At 32.6% G+C, this 22,814-nt stretch overlaps 1 protein-coding gene across 17 annotated transcripts in view; it reads left to right on the top strand.

The window, feature by feature from the left end:
- The window catches only part of LOC145201928 (uncharacterized), a 45,438-nt gene extending 27,497 nt beyond the window's left edge, over positions 1-17,941 (top strand). For 9 of the 17 annotated variants that reach the window (XM_090082503.1, XM_090082502.1, XM_090082499.1 and 6 more), the window contains 20 exons: positions 125-190; positions 523-660; positions 1,774-2,097; positions 2,667-2,896; positions 3,077-3,242; positions 3,494-3,538; positions 3,675-3,707; positions 5,145-5,296; positions 5,377-5,473; positions 5,631-11,210; positions 11,639-11,786; positions 11,993-12,258; positions 12,523-12,669; positions 12,908-14,491; positions 14,708-14,930; positions 15,259-15,428; positions 15,561-15,716; positions 15,850-15,939; positions 16,033-16,416; positions 16,699-17,941. In XM_090082503.1, the coding sequence (XP_089938629.1) occupies positions 125-190; positions 523-660; positions 1,774-2,097; positions 2,667-2,896; positions 3,077-3,242; positions 3,494-3,538; positions 3,675-3,707; positions 5,145-5,296; positions 5,377-5,473; positions 5,631-11,210; positions 11,639-11,786; positions 11,993-12,258; positions 12,523-12,669; positions 12,908-14,491; positions 14,708-14,930; positions 15,259-15,428; positions 15,561-15,716; positions 15,850-15,939; positions 16,033-16,416; positions 16,699-17,492 (10,793 nt within the window). In that variant the 3' untranslated portion in view covers positions 17,493-17,941. Of the gene's footprint in view, positions 1-124; positions 191-522; positions 661-1,580; positions 1,697-1,773; positions 2,098-2,666; positions 2,897-3,076; positions 3,243-3,493; positions 3,539-3,674; positions 3,708-3,790; positions 4,116-5,144; positions 5,297-5,376; positions 5,474-5,630; positions 11,211-11,638; positions 11,787-11,992; positions 12,259-12,522; positions 12,670-12,907; positions 14,492-14,707; positions 14,931-15,258; positions 15,429-15,560; positions 15,717-15,849; positions 15,940-16,032; positions 16,417-16,698 lie in introns of those variants that run through there. The other 8 variants (XM_090082496.1, XM_090082498.1, XM_090082507.1 and 5 more) reach the window with 8 other exon arrangements.
- The last annotated feature ends 4,873 nt before the right edge of the window (positions 17,942-22,814 follow it).

The following is a 22,814-nucleotide window of genomic DNA, read 5'->3' as shown; positions in this document are numbered from 1 at the left end:
TCTTTTAACTGTAAAACTTTATCTTAAAGAAGATAAATAAATTGTTGATTTCATAAAATAGTTTTCATCAAAGAGTATGAAATGAGCTGTTGATGTTTTTGAAGTAGTTAAAATCTGCATTTAGCCTTGTCTCCTGCAAACCTTTTGGCGTTGGGGTTATTGACTGCACAACGCCTTCAAGCGAGTGGTGGTAAGTGGTTTTTTTGTGATTTAAAAAAAAAAAACAAAAAAAAAACAAAAAAAAAACAGATTTTCACATTTGCAAATGATGAAATTTTAATTCCTTGAGTTTATTTTGTTCTTCACACTTCCTTAAATCATTTGTTATCCTGGAAAAAAAAAAGATTTTTTAAATTTTTTTTTAAGTAACCTAAAGACTGTCACTCAAATTTTTTGTGATAAATACCTCATTTTGAAACTCTCTTTCCCTCTTCACCTCTTTACAATTTTTATTTAAAGCTGGTATATTTTGTTTTAGTTTATTTTTAATTTTTTGCTAAAAGTTCCTTTATATTTATTTAGCATCTCTTGACAACCTTTTTGCATCAGGAACTTTAGATAAAACAGGAAATCAAAATACTGGCTTCCAAAATCAGGGCTTTCAAAATACAAAACAACAGAATACAGGTTTTCAAAATGCAGAGTTTCAAAGTGCTGTAGGTAAAAAGCCACCATTGTTTATTGTTATTAAAAATATCTACCTCTTTAATAAACATGGGTTCTACCTTTAAACACGCACAAAAAATTTACTCTGTTTAATTACAATGTTTTTCATAAGTTATATTTTTTTCCACTCTATAGTGTTTACTTTATAAAATGGTGAAAAAAGAATATCAGCATGAAACAAAATATCATGTTATTTGCTAATAATTTTTTTTGCCTATAAATATTTTCTTATCTTTTATCAGTATTATTAGCTTATCTTTTATCAGTCTCTACGTAGGTAAGGAAGCTATGGTTGGATATATAGCAGGGTTTATTGTTAGAAAACTTTACAGTAAAATAATCTGCATGGCATGTGCAAATAGTTTGATTTCTCAACGTATATTGGCCGAAGATTTTAAATATTCTTTATTTTGCTGTTCACCATTATATATTTAAAAATCGCGCTGGGATAATCTTCCCATTGCGTACCGCCATAAAAATTGTTGAGAAATTTGGTCCAGCTTTTAGAGTTTTGGTGTGTGGGATCCCCATAATCTAAAAAATATCTAAAGGAAAAATCATGAAAATATTTGTACATCATGTCAGATATAGAGGGTAAATCATGGTATCATGTCAAGTATACAGTATGTGCTTTTATATGCTATAGGATAGTAATTTCAGAATTGATACTTACTTTAATACTCTATATTGGTTGTCAAACTCTATGTACTAATAAACATTAAACTGCATGAAATGAGTATTTACTTTTTTTACATTTGTATTTCTTTAATTTTAACATTAATATATAATATATGTTGTTAAACTTCACAACTAATGATATTGAATTGAGGAATCGTTTAAATGTCTATCAGCATTTTATCTTATTAGTTTTTGGATTGAGAAAAATCTACTTGGATTTGACATTTTCTTATTAGGTCATGCTTGAGATACATTTGCATGATAGATGTAGTAATAGATTGTGTGCAGTGATGACATTGTGGTTCATGAAGGTTCGATTACTGGTGGCATGAAAAATTGACGGGTGACGAAAGTACGATCATGCATGTTTAAGTTGCAAAGTTTAAATATTTATTTTAAAAGCCATCAGAAGTATACATATGTTTTTAGACTTTACACAGTTGCAACATGATATGGCAGCTTTAGCTGGTTACAATGAAATGAGCAAGCATCAATATAATGAGTTAGATCAGTTTACGAAGCACAGGTTTGATACTGGTAAAGATTCCTTGGAAAGCAGTTCAGACTTAATAACTAACCTCCTTCGCCTTTCTAATATTTTGATGGGAAGAGAATTAGGTGATAGCGCTAAAAAAAAACATCATCAAAAGCACGCGGGAATTTCTAAAAGTGAAATATCAAAGACTTTACACACTCTGTTGAGGAAAATCAAAAAACTAAGACAAAAGGCTTTGATGAGAGAAACTTTAGAGAGTAAGAATATGGCCGTTGGGTGTTCTTTTTTTTTTTGTTTTGTTTTATTTTTTCATTTTAATTTTTTTTTTATTTATGCTTATATTAACCTATAAATACATTAACCTCTAATTATATTAATTTTTAAATAAATAATCTATTACACATTAAAGAAACACAAAAAGAATGTTTTGTTTAAAATGTTCAAAAACCTTCATTCGTCATCGTCTTGATGACGTATAATTTTCTCAACATAAATTCAGCAGAATCCCTGTGTTATGATTGGACTTAAAGTGCCACAGCACTTCACAAACTGAGTTTTGATCACGTTTCTGTTCATAATTCCAAGACATGATTTTAAACGAATAAGATTTAAATGTTGCAATAAATCTTTATAAAATTTACTCATGTATTAAGTAAGGTTTAAATTCATAATTTTATTACAAAGAAGATTGGAGCATTTTAAATGTGACCCTAAGCGTGTGCTTCTTTACAACAATTCTCTTTGGAAAGCTTTCGTTTTCGAGGCCTTTTTGTTATAGTAAAAATAATTAATTGAAAACATTTTCTGTTTTTTTTTCTTTTTTCAGAAAATGCATCTCAGAAGAAGCCACATAGCAGATCTTTATCATCGGTGTTCTTAAGTGTATTACCGAAGATAAAATCTGTTCAAAACCTTGTTCCACAAAAAAGGGTGATTGGACGCATTTATCATCGCAATCCAGAAGATCCATTTTTTAAATCTGGCACAAATTTTAATCGAGACAAGTTTTTTTATCAATCTTCTCCATACTTGTTTGGTTTGCCTAAAAAAGTTCAGGTTCATTTTATTATTATCTTCTTTGTAATTTTCTTGTTGTTGTTGTTGTTGTTGTTGTTGTTGTTGTTGTTGTTGTTGTTGTTGTTTTTAAAATATTTAATTTTTTGAACATTAAATCTTTTCTTAAACATTTTACAGAAGTTTGTTCAATGGTTTTAAAAATTTTTTCTTGTTTTGTAGTTATTTGTGCCTTACGCGACTCTTGGAAAGAAAAATCACGTTTATCCTGAGAATCCTGAAGCCTCATACCTTTTAGACTCACGTTGGTACTACTCTCAAAATCCGAATATCTTCGACAGCCATTCATCTTTTTTTCCGATTCCTACTGCATACGATAATATTCGGTGTATGTGTGCTATTTTTTAAAATGACCTCAACTTTCTTTTGGTGCTCTTAACCGCTTTTTCAACCTGACTGCTGACAACCTCTTTTTGACTGTTGACAACCTCTTTTTGAAAGTTGATATCCTCCTCTTCCTGATTGTTGACATCCTTTTGATTTTGACAGTTGATAACCTCTTCACAATTTTTAGTTGATTTAAAGTTAAAAATCAGAAATGAAAAATGTTTTGTTTTTTGGATTTTTTTTATAATTTAGACAAAAAAAAAAGTTCGGTTACTAAGCAACACAAGCCAAAAAAAGGTGTGTTGAATATTTTTGAATATCAAGTTTCAAGAAAAGTACCGTTTCTTAAAGATTAAAACGGTGATAAATGTGAAAGTTTTCGAAATTTCTTTTTTTAAGAAAATATTTTTATTCCAATTCGTGTTAATTTTAGTCCAAAGAATTAGAACTCGTCGGAGCACAAGAGGTAATTCTTTTCTTCTTAACAAGAAGTTGTATTTATTGAACTGTTTATGAATTTTTATCTTTTTCTATCTTTTTCGTATTTAGAGAATTAGATTTAAATCTATAGACGCATGTTTCATGAAATACTGAAGAGCGCTATGCAACAAGGTTACATGCATGGTATAATACTATACAGCAGAATGAAATAAATAAGGGCGTCCTTTTGAACGGCAGCACGACATGCACGATCATTAGCATTCTTGAATGACGACGCACAACGGCATTGGAAAAAAATTATGCATCACAAGGCTGCGACTCATATTTATAAAGAATTAGTTCAAATCATTGCACGAATATAAATTATCGTGAGAAAGTAGTATACATGCACGATCACATTAGACCACGAAATATTCCCATCATATTAATAGGCGTAAACGTTAATTTATTTCGCCATCATTAAATTTCTTTGCCTTGCAATTGTATTTGCTTTTAGATACTTCCGGCATTTAAAATGCTCTTTGAGTTTTGGTGTAGTTCCATACACGAAATAAAAGCGTTGCAACGCATGCAATCATTTGTTTTTTTTCTATAAAAGTTTAGTAAATACTATTATGTGAAAAAATAGTAGAATAGTAGCTTTGGAAGCTATCGTAAACTGCACTTATAAAAAAAAGTTGTCATCATAATGATAAGTTAGCTTCTTATGAATGTGTTTTTTATAAAGATTTTTAAATGAGAATCTAAAAATCTTTTTAAAATTTTTTGTAAAGTTGCTTTTATAAAGTTATGTGGAATTTTGCACCGGAAATTCATCAAACTTCGGACAAAAAAAACAACTCCCTGAGGGGAAAAATCTAATTTAAATATTGCGAGTGAAGATGTGCTGACTGATTGACTTTTGAAATTTTTGAAGATTTTGTCGAATGATTGATGTTTTTCCGAAAATATTTGTAAATGTTTTGTGTTGAATATTTAATTAGAAGGTATGTTTTCGTCAATCTGAAGAGTACAAATAAATCAAGTTCAAAACAGATTGAACTTATTCAGATACGACAGCAAGACTTCATAAAAAGATGCACTTTATGTGCAGGTAGAGTTGGATGACTGCGTAAAATGCCATCGAGATGTGTAAAAATAACGTTTTTTAAAAAATATTCTTGGTAACATTTAAGTTGCATTCGAAAGTTCACCACTCCACATGCAATTAGAATTCAATCACCACTCCAGATGCAATTAGACTTCAATCAATAATAATTTAAATATAAAAAAGTGTAGAAAAAATTAAAAAAAAGGTCATAATAGACCTACAAACAGCATTTTAAAATTGAGAAAGTCACCGAACAGTACTTTTTGTAGTTTATAGACTTCATTTAGATTACATTTCAGCAAGTTTTAAGCAAGTTTTATGAGATATGTTATTTGTTAAATTGCTTAACTGATTAACAATAAATTTTTGTAGAAAAGAAAAATCTCACCGGTACCTCTAAGAAGGATGACGTGCTCCATATTTTCTCGTCCAATGAAAGTCGTTCTCAGTACCACTTAAACACAGTTCTATTTGGTGACAGGTCATCATTTCAAATTCCTCAGCACGTTACTCATATAACTCAGGTGAGTTAAGTTTTTTTAAACTTTAATTAGGTAGCATTCGTTAACAAATTTGTTAATTCCTCCGTTTTTTACATGGTTAGGAGCAGCGTTTTGCAATTCATGCAAACAATGTTAACGATTTTAAACTAGATCAAGGATCACCGCGTGGAACAGAGGATGTAAAGATTTTCAAAGAAGGTTTATTTTTTCTTAATCATTTCAATTTCGTTGACGTAGTTTACGTGCATTTGCACGTCACGCACGATGTTTTTACATTTTTAACGTAGATCTCATTGCCTCGTAACGTTGATTTCTTTCGTTATCGTCAGTATTGCTTATAAATAATTTCGTGCAGGGAAATCGGAAATATTGCAAGTGAGTGAAACGTTCAACAGCGGAGATGACAAAGAAACAAAAGTACCCGGAAATTATAACGAGAAACTCAGTAATGTTAGTAGCATATTGACTCGTGTTGATTTAGAAAATATAACTCATCCATCTCCTTCCACTACTGGTAATCTCGATTCTAAATTAAAAGCAACCGTATTTAAATCCGCTATCAAAGTGCCACAAGCACTTGGTCGTTCGTTAGAAAACAAAACAACTAACGATTTTAACACTGTAGTACATGCGAACGGTTTCGTTCCGGACGTACAGCAGAGAAATAATGCTGAAAATATCAACCATGTGGACCATGATAAACCACCAACTGTTGAAGATGCTGACCGTAGTAAAAGTTCCAAAAAAAGTTTGCAGCTCGAAAGCGTCAGTTTGTATAGAGAAAAAAAAGATTTGAATGGAAAGGAAGAAAAAAGTCAAGATAAAAGGTTCGGCATTAATACAAATGCAATAATTCATAAAAGAACAAGAAGCCACAAAACTCTAGAACATCTGCAGTTGTCAAGAGAAGAACCTGAATCAATAATTCACCAATTTCATGATTTCGCTGCCGCTCTTCCACAACATTACGAAAAAGTAGATTCAGAACTAAATAAGCCGACTTATTCTCATCAACTTATAAGTTCTCGCAGTTTAGTATCTCGCGGAAAAACTCCTGTTCTAAAATCTACGAAACGTACTCTGTTAAGACACTCACAGAAAGCCTTTAAAAATCAAAATACACTTAAGAATGCTAGTAATACACAAAAAAGACACTTTCTGTCACTTTTGAGCCATCAAAATAATGAAAACGACGATTATCATGCCACCGACAAAACTGATGACGTTTCCAGTGATGCTAAAACTAAAAGTACTATCCCTTTTACCCACTACGTCACTGGTGACATTAGAATGGCAATTGAAGTTCCAAATCCAGTTAAAAGTAATTTTGTAAGTCATTCTGAACTTCCGGAAATCATTGGAACGGATGGTACAGGAAGTATGGAAAGAATTGACATTTCGCATATGAGAGCTCCGCAACCTGAATCTTTTAGTCCTGTGCCTGCAGTTTCAGGTCCAACCTTAAATGGGTTACCTTTACTCCAATCTTCGCAAATTGGCTCTAAAACAACGGTGTTTGACTTAAATTTGAGCAGCGCAGGGAAATCTTCTATTCTTCAGCTGCCCGGAACTCCCTCTCAAGTTGAAACCACAAATCCTATTTCGCGCTCAGCTAAGACGTTTAAGTTAGACGATAAATCAGAGGAAAGTTTTTCTGTAACGCCGTATGGTCCCGTTTCATCTGATGGAAGTCCGATAAATATTCCGATGATGAGTGCGACTGACGATGCAGTAATGACAGCATCATCTAAGGATAAGGAGCCAGAAATAGGCATCGATGTAGCTCCTAGTAAATCTGAATTATCTAGAGAGAGTGCAGTTAATTCAAACCCTTTGACTAAAGAGTCTGCTTTGCATAAAAATATATATAAGGAGGTAAACAGAAAATGGAATCCCATTTTGGGTTCTCATAAAGTTAAACCCAGTGCGCTGGTAATAAATAATTCAAAAATCCGCTCGTTGGGTAGATCATTGCTAAGCGACGCAAGAAAATCAACCAGTAGTGGTGATTCGAAGTTCGATTGGTTGTTTAATGAGAAAGAAGATGAGGAAAAAGAGGAAGGTAGAAAAGATAGGAAATTTAAATTCAAAGAAAATCCTACATTAGAAGAAGAAAATGATGAAAGTGATGATGATCGTGATGAAAATAGAGCCGGAAAAACCTTCCGAGATTCAAAAGGTTCGCCTTTAATAAATGATATCATAATGAGTAAAGAGAGAGATGTTGATAAAATATTACGCGAAGAAATGCATCAGTACGGGAAGAATAGCAGAAAAACAGAAGATGACAAATGGGATGAGGAGGCAGAACTAGCCCCAGTACCTAATTCAAAAATTTTTGACTACGAAAACGATCTCGGTTCTGAAAAAGATGACAGAGAAACTCCTATGGACGATTTTCATCCGTCCATGCCCTCCAATGTAAACAGCTACGGAGCAACCGTCAGCGGCGAGTTTAGAAATGAACAATACAATAATCCAGAGATTGATGACGTGGATCAAAGTGTTTTAAACAATAATCATCATGTACATCATAGCCATCAAGAGGAAGATTATCAAAACAATAAAGATAATGATTACAAGCACGTACATTTAGATGACAGGAGTTCGAATAACCGCAATGATATCAACGACGACGACCCACATTTTGAAATATTGGAAAAATACACTAACCATCACCATGCAAGATCTAACAATTATCTTAACTACGAACACTTTGATCACGACCATAGATCAAGAAGCAGTAGCGAAAACAGGGTCAGACTTCATGAGAGTCACGTTAAAAGAAATCAAGACGTTCGTGCAAATAAACGCAATAACGAACCTGTTCATGAAAACAACTTGGAATCTTTTAAAACGTTTGTTAAAGAAGTAGCAAATCATGCAGGAGCAAATCCAGATTTGTTTGAAGTTAAAAAGATACACTCCCATGACATTACAAAGCGCAATCGAGAAGTTAGGCGTACAATCAACGGTCTTGTTCACATTTACAACAGCTTTGTTAACGAGAAAAACGGTGAAAACAAAAATCATGTACACAAGTTTAAAAGTCCTTTATCACTAAAATTTGAGAGAGCAAAAAAACGCTCTGAAAATCATGAACGACTTGATCTGATCAAAGCAGCTTTAAAGTATTTAACTTTGCAAAAGGCGAAAAATGCGCGTTTACCGAGCGTAAAAACCACATCAAAGTCTGATTTGTTCTATCCCGCAGGTTTGCCGCCAAAAATCTGGCGAAATCGTCTCAACGAACCGCACTTTAACGCAGATTATGTTTTAAACAAATACCTGACAGGTAGTGACGATAGTAAAAGGTTAGAGCACATCCTGAAGAATGAGGTCTATAATGATGCAATTCTAGAAATTACAAACCTTTTAGAAAATAAAAGGAACAAGAAGAAGAAGTTAAAAGTTGAACAAAATTCAAAAGTTAAAAACCTAGAAGCTGTAGAACTTGCTTTAAAGCAGCTGTCTGCAGCTGCTGAAAAAAACACTTCAAAAGAATACGAAGATTTTATTCGCCGCATTTCTCCGTATCTAGGAAAATTGAAGGAAATCAGCAGCAAAATGAATAAAACCGAGATAAAAGAAAACGATAGAAGTGATAAAAATCTTTACAGTTTGAAAAACAACGAAAATGCAAAAGAAGATTTTGATGAAAAGTTAAACAACGCGACAAACGTTCCGTTGGAGTCTAGGAAAGAACTAAGACCTGACGTGAGTGAACTTGAATTAGACAAAGTTGCAGACGGCGCAAGTAATCTCCAAGAAACTAAAGAAGAGCTAATAACTGCTTTGGAAGCAGCGCAAGCAATATCCCAAAAGCACATCAATAATGTTGAAACTCATAAAGACGTTACTAGCTATGGTTCGTTATTGCATTTTGCTAATGCCATTGATAATCAGAGAGATAATAAAACGGCTCATATGTTGCGTGGTGATAATGCACCCCCTAATGAAAATGTTTATGAACCGAAAACGTCAAGTAAACAAACAAATTTGAATAAAACATCGTCGTTAAATATTCAGTTAAAGCTTTTCGATGACATCGGTCTCGCCCCTCAACCAATACCAATAGTCGAGAATATAAAAGTTGATATTTCTCCAGAGAAGATTACATTGCATCAAAATAAGTCTGCCGAAGAGAGCACAATCATTTCGAACACAATCTTAGGCAAGGGTAATGCAGCTACCAACGGACACATCGATGAGCACCATACATTAACTCCGTTAAGTTCGGAAAACAGCCTACAGTCTTCGGAAAGCATGGCCAAAACACCTCCGTCTTTATTACAGTTCTCAAAGCCAAACTATTTTGGTACAAGTAGCAAAAACTTTTATGACAAAAATTGCAATCCGGTTGCTGACGGCGTAGAGATACCTTACGTACCTCCTTGTAACAATTTGAATACCTTGACATCGCTAAATCCAGCGGCTTATACCGAAAGTGTCAAAATTCGCCCAATTAATCACATTTTCCATCCCTTTAAGTTTAGAATCTCCCCCGTTCTCCCTGTTTCAAATGTCAATTACAATCATTATCGTCCTAATATGCAAACATCTGGTGCAAATTTTATTAATGAAAATCATGTTCCTGTTGATTTTTTAACTTCATATGCCCCTGGCACTCATTACGGTCCATCTCAACCAACAAGAATACCACCGATGACTTTGGATACTATTTTACTGAACGAAGCTGCTGAAACACCAACCGCTGTTTTTAATAAACCATGGGGAGGTTCCTTTCACAAAGTTAGAAAAAATTTAGACAATGTTTATCCAGTAACTGTTCCGCTTTCACATGTATCTAATGGTGATGCTCTTTACAACAGCTTGGATTACCCGATATCAAAAAGTGTGCGTTCATCAGAAGGATATGTACATTTAACTGATGATAAAACTGTAAATTCACCTTCTTTCTACAAAGACCTAGACTCAAATCAAATAGATAACCAATATAAAGAGTATAAAGGTGATTTGGTTAAAAACGACAATTTATTTCGGCGAGCGAAGTTTTCCATTGTAAAAAAGCTTCCCGTGGTTTTTAAGTTCTTTGATGATAGCGATCTTGGGGAAAATGAGGCGGTTTCTAGGAAAAACGACCGGCCCCGAGATTATGAACCAGATATTGGGAGACGTATAAACTCTTTAGAAGAAAAACTGTTTATAGAAAACGAAAGTGAAAAAAACGAAGGTGTTGAAACTATCGGGAAAAGCGACAAAAAAGACGAAATAAAACTCTTCGCTCAAAATGAAAAAAAGAAAGATTTTGGCGAAAATTCTTCCAAAGAATCTCTAAATGGAAACACAAATTTGGTCACAATGTTACAGAATGAAACAGAGGATTTTAGCGGAGATAGCGGTGATTTACCTGAACTCTTTGAGGTTAGTGGAAATCATGAGGACGATGGTCAATTCAAGGACAATTCTAAGGGCAAGTCAGCAAAAAATCACACGATAGAGGTTGGGCAAAATTTTCCCAACAAAAAGAAAGCAAACGAGCAAGATAAAAACTCAACATTTTTTAAAAATCTTCAGAAAAACGAAACGAATCACACAAATAGTCCTGAAAAAATCCTTAAGTTAGGAAGTGATATTTTAAGTAACGATGGTAACAAGACGAAGGTTAAAACGAACAATCAAATAGCCAAAGGTTTGTTAAACAATAATTTACATAATTCCAGCGAAACATCGAAATCTGATGAGATCGACAAAAAAAAAAGTTCTCCATTTTCTAAATTTGCGAAGCCGACACTTCATGTTTATTCAAAAAAGCAGCTGAAATCAAACCGCACCCTTCGCAAATATATTCGGCCTCCAATATCTGCATCTAACTATAAACACCAAAGTACCGAATTGTTTTCATTTGTACCGTATGGATTTGTACCGTACGGATTGTGGACCGGAATAAAAATCATCTGTGATCGTCCTCCAGGTAAATAGTGCAGTAATTTTTATATCAATCTTCATATTTATCGAATTTTTATGATTTGTTACAATTTGATGCTGTCGGAATATTTTTATTTCTGTGCGCAAGAACCAAGTCAATTAAACCTTAAGATTTTTGGAATCCTGTTACATCCATGTATGATGATATTCTAAATGGTAATTATCTAAGAGATAACTAAATAATTATAATTAAATGATGAAAATAATTAAATGATGAAATAGATTGAAATGTTATGAAAGTGCGCTAACTCCAGATAAATTTTTTGTTATAATGTTTTTATATTGTGGGTTTGATATTTTCTACGATCAACATATTTTTACAATGCATCAATTTTTTTATTTACTGCATAAATAGTTCTTTTAAAATCTTTTTTAAAAATACGATTTGTTGCTGACAATCTTATTAAAAATTAGTTGCATTGAGAAAGGATCGAACTTGTGTTGGTGTAAACTGGGAGTTATGTAATAAAAGAAATGTTAATAAAAAGTGTAAGTGTTTTGGATGCACAAACAATGAAGATAAAAGATCTTCAGCATACAACCGCGAGCTTCATTCATTTGGGTAAGAATTTTAAAAGATTTTTTCATTTTGGTATTCATTGATAAAAGTTTGAAAAAATACTTGTTAAAACACTGCAATCTACTTTGAAAAGACACCATTTTGTTTTCGTCTTCTACAATAGCTGCTATTTTTTATTTACAACTTAATATCTTTGCAAACTCATTTTGTTGTGCGCTTTCTCTTGACTGTTTTTAACCATCATTTAGTTTGCTTCACAATCCGGAACTTTTGAACAGCTTCAGTCATTCTGGCCATTGTAGGCATAGTCCTGAATATATTGATGATGCACCTTACTATCACCATGGTGAAGAAGAAAATGATTGTGATAATCACCATGATGAACATGATGATCATGATGATCATGAGTGCGAGCACAGTTGTAACCATGAACAATATTATCCCAGTCACTGTCAAGAACATGAACCAAACCATTACCATGACCATGACCATGACCATCACCATCACCATGAATGTAAATATTTAAATACTAGAAATGAATTATTTACTAAAAATGTTATTTTTAATATTTTTACAGCTAATATATAATTTTATAAATGTATAATTAACATATACTTTTAATATTATATATATATATATGTGTGTATATAAATATACATAAAGATATATATATATATATATATATATATATATATATATATATATATATATATATATATATATATATATATATATATATATATATATATATATATATAAGCTGTTGTTTGCATTTCAGGCTGCCATCACGGAGACTCGTGCTATCGAGAAGAAGATGAAGAGCATAGTTTAGGAGGAGTACACCATTGCATAGCGCATCCATCTGAGGCTCATCCTGTTTATTATTGCGGACCAAACATGGATCCGCAACACATAGGACAAAGGGGTAAAGAATTGTTCTCATAAAGTTGAAAAAAAAATAACATAGCACGCTATAATTTAAATTTTAAAAAATAGAATAACACACTCTAATTTAAACAAGCACTTCTTTTAATCAAAGTATCAGATTCAGCTTGGTTCTTGTTTTGATTTTTCATCATTTTAATAAAATTTCTGTCATCTAGTAAAATTTTGCTAGCAAAGTTCCCTGGAGAGCAGAGTTTTTTGAAATTTTTTTTTTTTAGGCCATCATGGGGAGTCTGGTTTAGGAGGCGAAGGTCCTTATCATGGAACAACTTATCACGAAAGAGAATGCCATCACAAGAATCCTCTTCCTGTACCTGTTATAATAAAACCTCCTCCACCTCATCATGGGCAGAATCCGTATGAGATTTTAACTACAAGTCAAATGCATAATGGCTATCATCCCGACGGTTACTTTCATGACACTGCTCTTATACAGATGCAAAATCCTCATTCGACCTTTGGGCGGCACGATCATTCAGGACCTATTTACGCGGTACCTATAAAAAATCAGTTGACCTATCCAGACTCTGGTTCAGATAAAAACTACGAAAGACGCTGTGTTACCGGTTCAAGGTGCAAAAGCAAAGATTTCGCTGTTGAGAAGGATAGTATATTTGATCTAATCAATAAAGTTAGTCATCGCACTGCACCACAACAAGATCAAAGTATGGATGTTAAAGAAGAAGAAAAGAAAATCCAGCAGAAGGCTTTAAAAAGCTATGCGATCCTTAAAAAGTTAAACAAGATGACAGCCGAGTTGAAAAAAAAACAATCGAAACAAACAAACAAAGCTTATGTTGTGGGAAATGATTCCCAAAACACGATCACGAAATACCGTCTGCCACCTGACAATCCGTCTGATAAAGTTGACTATAAAAATGACGAACTCTTACAACAATCTGATTTAAAAAGCAACACTATGCCGTTATATAATAACTACGTTTTAAATTCCGAGGAATTAGACTCCTCTCATTCGAATAAAACCGCGTTTTTCTCACCTCAATCAAATGATACATATCAAACTTTTACATCTCCGTTAAACGAAACGTACCAATACTTTTCACTTCCATTAAATGGGACTAACTCGTATTTTACATCTCCGACAAACGAAACGTATCAACTTTTCCAGACAGGAAGTGCAAACATAAACCAAAATACGTCAGCGACTTTCAAAGAACCGGCCGTTGGGTTGTTCGAAAACAGTTTAGTGAATCTAACCACAGAACACTTTTATTATTTAGAAAATGGAAACCAAACGATTTCAGTTCCGTCCATGAACTACAATGAAACCGTACCGGCTTCTACGTTGTTAAGGGAGTTAGAAATGGAAAAGAAAATCATGTCAGATCCAGTTACAGATCTTTTAAGGTTTTCTATAAATGGAGTTACGTCAGATAATAGCAAAAATGTAAAACAAGAAGCAGAAAAACTAAACGGCTTAACTAAAAAGTTTAACGCCATTCACAGCGAAAACAAGCCAGTGTCGAGTTTGAAAATGACATACAAAAAAAGATCTAAAAAAAAGCTAAGGCCAAAAAAGTATTCTAAACACGGCGGATTAACGGAAAACAAGACCAACATGAAATCCAATCAAAAGTTTAACAAAGCAAATAACGAGCAGAAAAGAAAAAAGAGGATTGCAAAAGAAGATGACGTCACTGACGTCAAAAAAATGAAAAAAGGACAACTTTTAGCGATAGAAAAAAATATACTGAAGCTTGTCTTAAATATGACAAACATATTGCTTTCTCAGGACCAAACAGAAAACACGCGTAAACTCAGTTCACCAAACAAACTAACATGTAAGTCACATTTTCTCCTTTCAACGTAACTATTCAACATATAAAGCGCTTAAAACCAAACTTTTGTAGTAATAGGCTTGATTTTGTTTGTTTCAATGTACTTTACTCTTAATAAAGTTCTAAATTTAAAGATAATTTCAAGCGCAATATCATTTCCTGTTTAAAAAACTCATTAAAAAAATGCTATGAAACCATTTTTTTAAATTTCACTTTCAGCGCATTCGAACTTCCATGAGTTTGTTCTACTTGTCGATGTTTCAAGTGCAATTGATGAAATTGAGTTCACTTTAATTCAACAATTCGTTGGGGATTTTGTTTCTAAGTTGATGAACGACACCGAAGTTTTAGTGAGCGTTGTCTCTTTCGGACAACTTCAACGAGTGGATGCTCTTCTCTCCAACAACCCACAAAAAGTTCAATTAGCAATTTCTTCAATGCGGTAAGTAATTGAATCTAAGGGGTGGAAAAGAAAAGGTAGCGGTTTCTATTCAAGCAGTTTTTTATTTTCATTGTGATATTTATACTGAATGAGCTCAAGATTCTTGCATAAAACTTTGATGGTTGCTTTTGATCATTAGATGCATACATGACAATAACTTTAAGTAATACAATGTCAAGCATGCATGTCAAGAAGCCACGTCAAGCTTAGTTCACACCCTTTGTACCATTTCTTAACTAGATAAGATCAATCTGAAAATTTATTACATAAATCAAAAACACTTTTTATTTACCGCAATAATTTCAATTAATATGTTTACTTTGTGAAGATATATGGGAGGCTTGGGAAACTTTACCAGTGCGTTAATGTTTGTGAGCGACAATATATTTCAAGTCGGAAAGAGGAAGACCGGTGTTCAACAACTCTGCGTGATTTTGGGTGGTGCTCCCTATTACATACAAAATATAGCTGTCACAGCTGACAAAATAAAAAGTCAAGGTTTACGTCATTTTCAATAATACTTTTATTTTTACTATGAAATTTAAAAAAAAATTTTTTTTTTTAAATCTTTTAAAAATTATTTTAAGTTTCTTCAAGTAACAAAAAACTTAACATTTTATTTTTCTGAAGGCGTTGAAATATTTACTGTGGGTATTGGCAGCGCTTTTAAAACAAACAGCCTTTTATCGGATGTTTCTTCAATACCAATTCCTAGTCACACTCTGTATACTGACTACGAAAACTTGCTATTAACTAGCAATCTCCTTCATGATAAAATCAAAAAAGGTTTTGAATATTTTTGTTTTATTCTTATATAGATCTGAACGTCGCTAAAGTTGATCGTTTTAATGAAGCATAATTATTTTACATCTATTCTTTTTTGAAATCAAATCTGCGACACTGAAAACTTTCTCTTCAGGTTGGTTTGCATTTATTGCAAAGAAGAAGAAAAAAATGACGAAAATGACCGAAACAAAGTTAACAAACAAACACGCAACCAACAAAACAGGTAAATAACCAAGTAAAAGTAACAAAAACAACGAGAATTCTTTGTTTGCTCAACTTGTCGGTAGTTTTTATGGAAATCTTACTCTTTCAAAAGGTTTCAAATCGCTACAAGAGCGGTGCGAGGCGTGTCGTCAAAGGATGCTAATCGGTTTAGGCAAATCAAAAGCAACTGAAGTACTTGCTTCGAAAATATGCTTCTCTTGTTACGAGAATCAGAAGAGCGGTTCGTCATACAATAACAAGAGTCCATTACATGTTGTATCTACAGGACAAGATTTAGAATCGGAGTTACTCTATCAGAATCCTGTCATAACTGCAATAAGTGAAGGAAGAGTTGCGCCTGGTCAAGGTATTGGTTTGGCTTATGCGCCTCTGACCAACGCCCCTTATCAACCAATGGAAACACAACACCATCACACTCTTGCCAAAGTTGTTTACGATGGCCCAAATTCAGAGCATGAAAAACTTGAGGTTTTAGGTATAGCCTTTTTTAAGATATTTAAAAATTATAAGAAGGTAAGAAAATAAAGTAAATTCAAATATGATTCTTTTAAAGTTTACAACTGGATTTTTTATGCTTTAACTGCAACAGTTCTGTAATTAATGTGTATAATTATTCTAATTATTCTTTATTTATTTCAAATAATTTCCAGCTTTCAATTTCTTTTATAGATAACAACTGTGTTTTTATGTTATTATTTTTGTTCTATAATTATCATGTATGCTTAAACTAACTATTTGTTATTCATTTCAAATATAGACCCTGAAGAGTTACTTCATTATCAAGAGCAACAGCATGCTGGGGAGAATCATCTCAATCAAGTTTACACCTCAGAAAAGTACAATGAACCCTATGTAACGAGTTCACATTTCGTTACAACTTACGACAGCTCTCATGTTCCTCATTATGGATCGCGAGTTTCTCATGCAGCTCCTCCTCTGACAGCTTCTAATCATTTAATTAGCGCGCAAAAAGCCGTTTATACTTCCTCAATGCATCATCTTTACCCATCGGCTGTTTTGGAGAATGATTCAAAACCTCCTATTGTAGCAATGCCACCATTTGTAGAAAGAGTTGAACAAAATCCGTACGAGGTATTAGTGAGCGAACAGCTGAAGCCTAAGTACAAACCGATTGTTCACGATGTACATCACAATGAAGACTACAGAAACAACGATCATTTATATGAGCTTCATCATAAAGAAGTTGGAGAGGCACATTACAGCAATCAAGGAAATATCCTCATACCAGTAGATCAATCAGTGCAACTACCGATTTCAGAACAAACATTTGAGTTCGAAAGACCGGCTTCAAGCTCCTATTTAGAGAACTTGGAAGATTTATCATCAGAAACGGAGATGATGTATCCATTGAAAAAACGCCGCTTAAGAGACAAAAGTTTAGTTCATGCATCTGATGCTCAAATTTTGATTCCAAGTATTAAAAAATTATCTGACCTTGAAAAAAAGTCTAAGACTCGACAAACTTACAAAAATAAAGTTTCAAAAACTTACAGCAAACATAGCAGAAAACGTCACCACCTGAGATCGTAATAATTCATGTGATGATATTTCTATCCTTCTAGAGTAATTGAATGTCTCGCAAAGTGCGACTCAACAGTTTAGTAAGCTGTGTAGCTGTAGGAGATTTTCTAAAGAAACGCGTTTATCTCGCGTTTTATGGTAAAATCGAAGAAAAAGAAGTGAGTTGAGTTCTAGAGCAACACGTCACGCAAATTTATCATTTGAGTCAATGACGTAATCCACTAATTTTGAACATAATAAGAAAAAGGACAACACCTGCGATTTTTTTTATTCAAGTTTCTGGATTTATTTTGAATCACACTAAAAAGTTTAGCGTGATAATAGTAGAAACTATGGTGTGCAACTCTTTAGTTTGATTGATGAACCTATGATCGATGTAATGTTATGTAAAGCATTTTTCCCCCTTGTATTAAACACATTTGCTGTAATATTAAAAGTTATTAATTTTTTACTGATAATTTAGCTTTTCATGTTTGCACTGCTTGTTCGAAGGACATTTAAATCCATTTTTATCTCTTGGATGTTCGAATAATGTTGGTAGAACAAACTTTAAAAAAGTATATAACAACAAAGTTTTAAATTAACATACGGATTAAAAAATGTTACTCCAGACCCGTTTATTCGTATGAAATGCAGCATTTTTTTTTGATAAAATAATTGATGCAATTATTTCAAGAATAAATAATTGTATTCTTGAAATCGTGAAAATAATTTATTGATTCAATTTAATTCTGTATTTGGAAGAAACAAGGTAATTCTATATTTGGAAAATACAAATCTCAATGTAATCAGCTAGCGGGAATGTCCGGGTCCCGATAGGAACCGAACGAGACCAGATCCGAACGTGTATCGGACACCGATAAAAGCCAGAAATAATTTTATCGGACTCCAATTACCCGAACGTGTATTACACGATAAAGCCGATAAAATCGGCTAATTGAAATTTTTCATACCCTACCCGATTCAGTTTTCCGGCTAATTTAAGTTATCTGTACCCGAAAGTTATTGATCATATCGGTTCTCTAACCCAATTACCCGTTCAAAGATAATTCTCGAACGGTCCTGTTGAGTATTCTGTGAAAAAATAATTGAGATTTTTAAAAAAGTTACCAAAGTGGAATGTAACCGTAATAATCGCAATAATTACATTTTCACATGGCCTTTTAGCAATTAAACAAAATTTAATACATTTCCTTTTGCTATTCACGCAATCCGGTTGGCAAAATTAGTGTATGTCACCATTTGTTTGAAATGTTTAACTCTGATTGGTTGTTACGGAAAATTCGAGGTTAGCCAAAACCAGCAAAAGCGATCCCAAAGCATCATTGTGTGTTTTCAAAATTGTTTCCAAAGGGTCTGCGTATCGTTTCTTTTCCATATTGGTATCATTCCGATATATCGGGAAAAAAAAATTATCGGAATGACGAGAGTTCCGGTATACACCAAGATTTAAACTAACTATAGTACCGGTTAAAATTTTTATAACGATATTACTTCGTAATCATTCCGATGACACTTTTTTTTTCCGATATCATATCGGTATGATAACGATATGGAAATGAAACGATACGCAGACCCTTATTGTTTCCTTTTCCGTTTCTTAAAGTAATGTTAGAAAGGTTGTAATTTTAAAATTTTGAAATTAAAATTGGACGTGCGTAAGAGAGAAAAACATTTCGAAAAGGTTTTCTAGCCAGTCAAGCGCTCTGTCATCATAAGGTCTAGGTGATGTTGATACTGAAAACGAAAAAGGAAGTGATTGTGAAAAAGAAAATCCATCACTATCTTCAGATCCAGATGACCTTCCTCCCCATGAAAGCGAAGACGAAAAACTAGGTTATACATTTCCAATTAGTTTAACTTCTTTGTTTAGTACCTGTAAATTTTACACAGGGTGCAAATTGCCTTCAAGCATTGCTTAAAGTTACAAAGAACTCCAGACAAGTTGTTTACCTGGTTGCCAACTACTTGGAGCCCTGTTACAAATATGAGCGAAAAATCATTTTAAAATATTATTAGTAAACAATCACAATGTAACTGGCTGTTGCCTACTTTTGTGCAAGTTCCCAATCCTCCATTAGACGTGCCAATTGTCAAAAGTTACATTTAAAGTTGCTAAATAAATAAGTGCAATAAATTATCTCAAGTAATGCAATCAGTCGCAAATAATTTTAAAAAAATGCGAGTAATTGTCTATCTAAAGTCCACAACTCTCCGGCAAATTTTCTAGAAATTAAAATCAAAAGTTCTTCTGAGAGTTTCTCTTTAAGGATAGGAATTAACAAAGAGCCGTAAGTTGTTGTTTCTATTTTTAGGAATCTAAGATTGCGTACGCAGCTCTCCATATCATTATAAAGTTTTCTTAATTCTTCTAGATCATTAAAATCTTTAATTTTCTTTATTTTTAATAAAGAACCCATATGTGCTGAAACTTAAACTTGCGTATTCCCATATCTAATAGTCAAGATTTCGATTGCCTATTTATAATTTTCCGAACAAAGTAAAAATCCTGAAATAGTAGCCAATGCTTGGCCAAACAAATATTTTTTTAACATAGTTAAATCGATCTATATCGCACAAATCTTCATGCCTATGAATTGATAAAGTAAATTGGTTCCAGAAATCAGCCCGATCTACGGAATACCCATTAAAAACTTGCAATTCTAACTTAGGTAAAATACACTTTGATTGATTTAAACTTTTAACAGAATCTTTATCTAATTTGTTTACTTTGCTCTTTAATTTTAGTGTCACTCCAGCCATCAACACATGATAAAACTCAATTACTCTTGCACTCTCCAAAACGTCATTTTCATAATCCTCTTGATCTAAATTATTTAACATTTTTTCATCAATATTCTTTAATCTCTCGTAACTCTCGCTTAAGTTATTTTTATTTAAACATATTAATTAGGCATGGTTAAACTCCTCACTTTCTAATTACTCTTTTATTTCGCTCAAAAAATTTTCAAAACCTACTCGTAATGCTCTCTTTCTCGCTACTTTCCTTTCTAATGCGGCTGCCATTTTGAAATAAATATGCACAACAACTCAGAATAAAATCGAATTTTTATCACAATCAACACTTCAACAATTAAATTCTACCAAATCTTTCTAAACAAATCACAAATAACATACTCAACTTACATCAATGCACAACAACTCAAACTTTTCTTTGCTAAACTTTTTTACTTTAATCTTTTAATTCGGTAATTCTTCATAGTTTTTCATAGGAAACATGCCATTTATCTAAAAAACTAAAATATTTATTTTTTTGGATGATTGACACAACAAGTGAATTGATAAAACTGAAACTTTTTCAATTTTATCAATATTGAAAAAGGTTTTATCAAGCCTTAATTTTTTTTTAATTCAATTTTTTATATATAAAAAAATTTAAAGCAAGTAACAATGTTTGCGACTCTCCTCTTACATTTACTTGAAAGAAATTTTAGATAAAAATGAACTCAAAAGTAAGCTCCTTGTAAACCAATGGCAAAGCACCTTAAATGTTACCGACTGGTTTAAAAAAATTAAAAACAAGCATCTCTACAAATTTCTAATTTTTGACATTAATGATTTTTATCCTTCAATAAGTGAAAAAACTCTCAACGCTGCAATCAACTTTGCCGAACAGCACCTTTTAATAAACTCGGAGCAAAAAGCAATAATAAAACATGCAAGAAAATCTTTACTTTTTAACAACAATGAAACGTGGATTAAGAAAAATGGGGGGCAGTTCAATGTTACAATGGGGGCTTACGATGGTGCTGAAGTATGTGAATTAGTAGGAATCTTTCTATTATTTCAACTTTCTCAATATTATAAAAGTGAAGATTTCGGGCTATATCGTGACGACGGGCTAGCAATATTTAAAAACAAAAACGGCCAGCAGATGGAAAAAATCAAAAAGCATTTCGTGAAAATATTTAAAAGTAATGACTTTCTTATTTCCATCAAATGCAATATGAAAATCGTAAATTATCTTGATGTGACACTTGATCTTAATGATAATTCTTTTCGACCTTACTCGAAATGCGATAACGAACTGAGTTACGTCAACTGTGATTCCAACCATCCACCAAGTGTTATCAAAAGACTACCTCGCACTGTTGAACTAAGATTATCTTCAACTTCATCAAACGAACTTATTTTTAAAAATGCTACTCCACCTTACGAAGAGGCTTTAAATAAAGCAGGCTATAAATGTAAACTTAGTTATCAACATCATGTTGCCACCACTAAAAATACAAAACGCAAGCGAAACATTATATGGTTTAACCCTCCATTCAGTCAAAACGTGGAAACAAAAATAGGAAACCGTTTACTTGCATTGGTTGACCTTCACTTCCCGGTAAATCATAGATTGCACAAAATTTTTAATAGAAATTCGATCAAGGTAAGTTATAGCTGTATGCGAAACGTAAAATCCATCATTAATTCGCATAACCACAAAATTTTACAAGACCAAAAAAGCATACCAAAAAACACTTGCAACTGTACTAACAAAACTACTTGCCCTTTAAACAATCAATGTTTATTAAGCAACATCGTTTATAAAGCTATCGTGAGTTCCGAAAATCTTGAACTCAAAGAAAAAGTTTATTTTGGCATTAGCGAGACACCATTTAAGCTAAGATATGCTAACCATGTAAAATCTTTTAATACGGTCAGGTATAAGAATGATACAGAACTTTAAAAGGAAATTTGGAAATTAAAAGAAAAAGCCATCACACCTATAATAAAGTGGAGAATTGTAAAGCGATGCAAACCTTCCAACCCTGAAACCAAGACCTGTAACCTTTGCCTTCACGAGAAGTTTGAAATTTTATCGCATAAAGAAAACAACCTACTCAACAAAAGAAGCGAAATATTATCTAAATGTCGACATGCTAACAAGTTCCTTTTATCCTCTTTTGATACTGAAGACTAAATGATTGCGTCTTTTTGCTCATTACGTCAGAATTCGTTCTACCGTAAATTTGATTCGTTTTTAAACGGTTTTTTACGTTTTTAATTTGTAATTAATAGCTGATGATTGCCGTAAGGCACGAAACTTTAAGTACTATTAAAATGTTGTTTTTCTCCATTTAAATAACAGATATATATATATATATATATATATATATATATATATATATATATATATATATATATATATATATATATATATATATATTCAGTTACAAAAAAGTTACTATTTGACAGAGTATTTATTATGTTTTTGTCATGAACGTTTTCTTACTTTGATGTTTTGATTTTTGATGGACTTTGAATGTTCAAAAAAGCCGATGTTTGCTAACATGGTGATTATTAGTGATCAACTTGCCC

Source organism: Hydra viridissima, unplaced genomic scaffold (assembly GCF_058129835.1).
Source record: "Hydra viridissima isolate aposymbiotic clone 2 unplaced genomic scaffold, HvirCarnegie_v1 scaffold_3, whole genome shotgun sequence".
NCBI classification, from domain to species: domain Eukaryota; kingdom Metazoa; phylum Cnidaria; class Hydrozoa; order Anthoathecata; family Hydridae; genus Hydra; species Hydra viridissima.
This window is presented reverse-complemented; position numbering and strand designations above follow the sequence as displayed.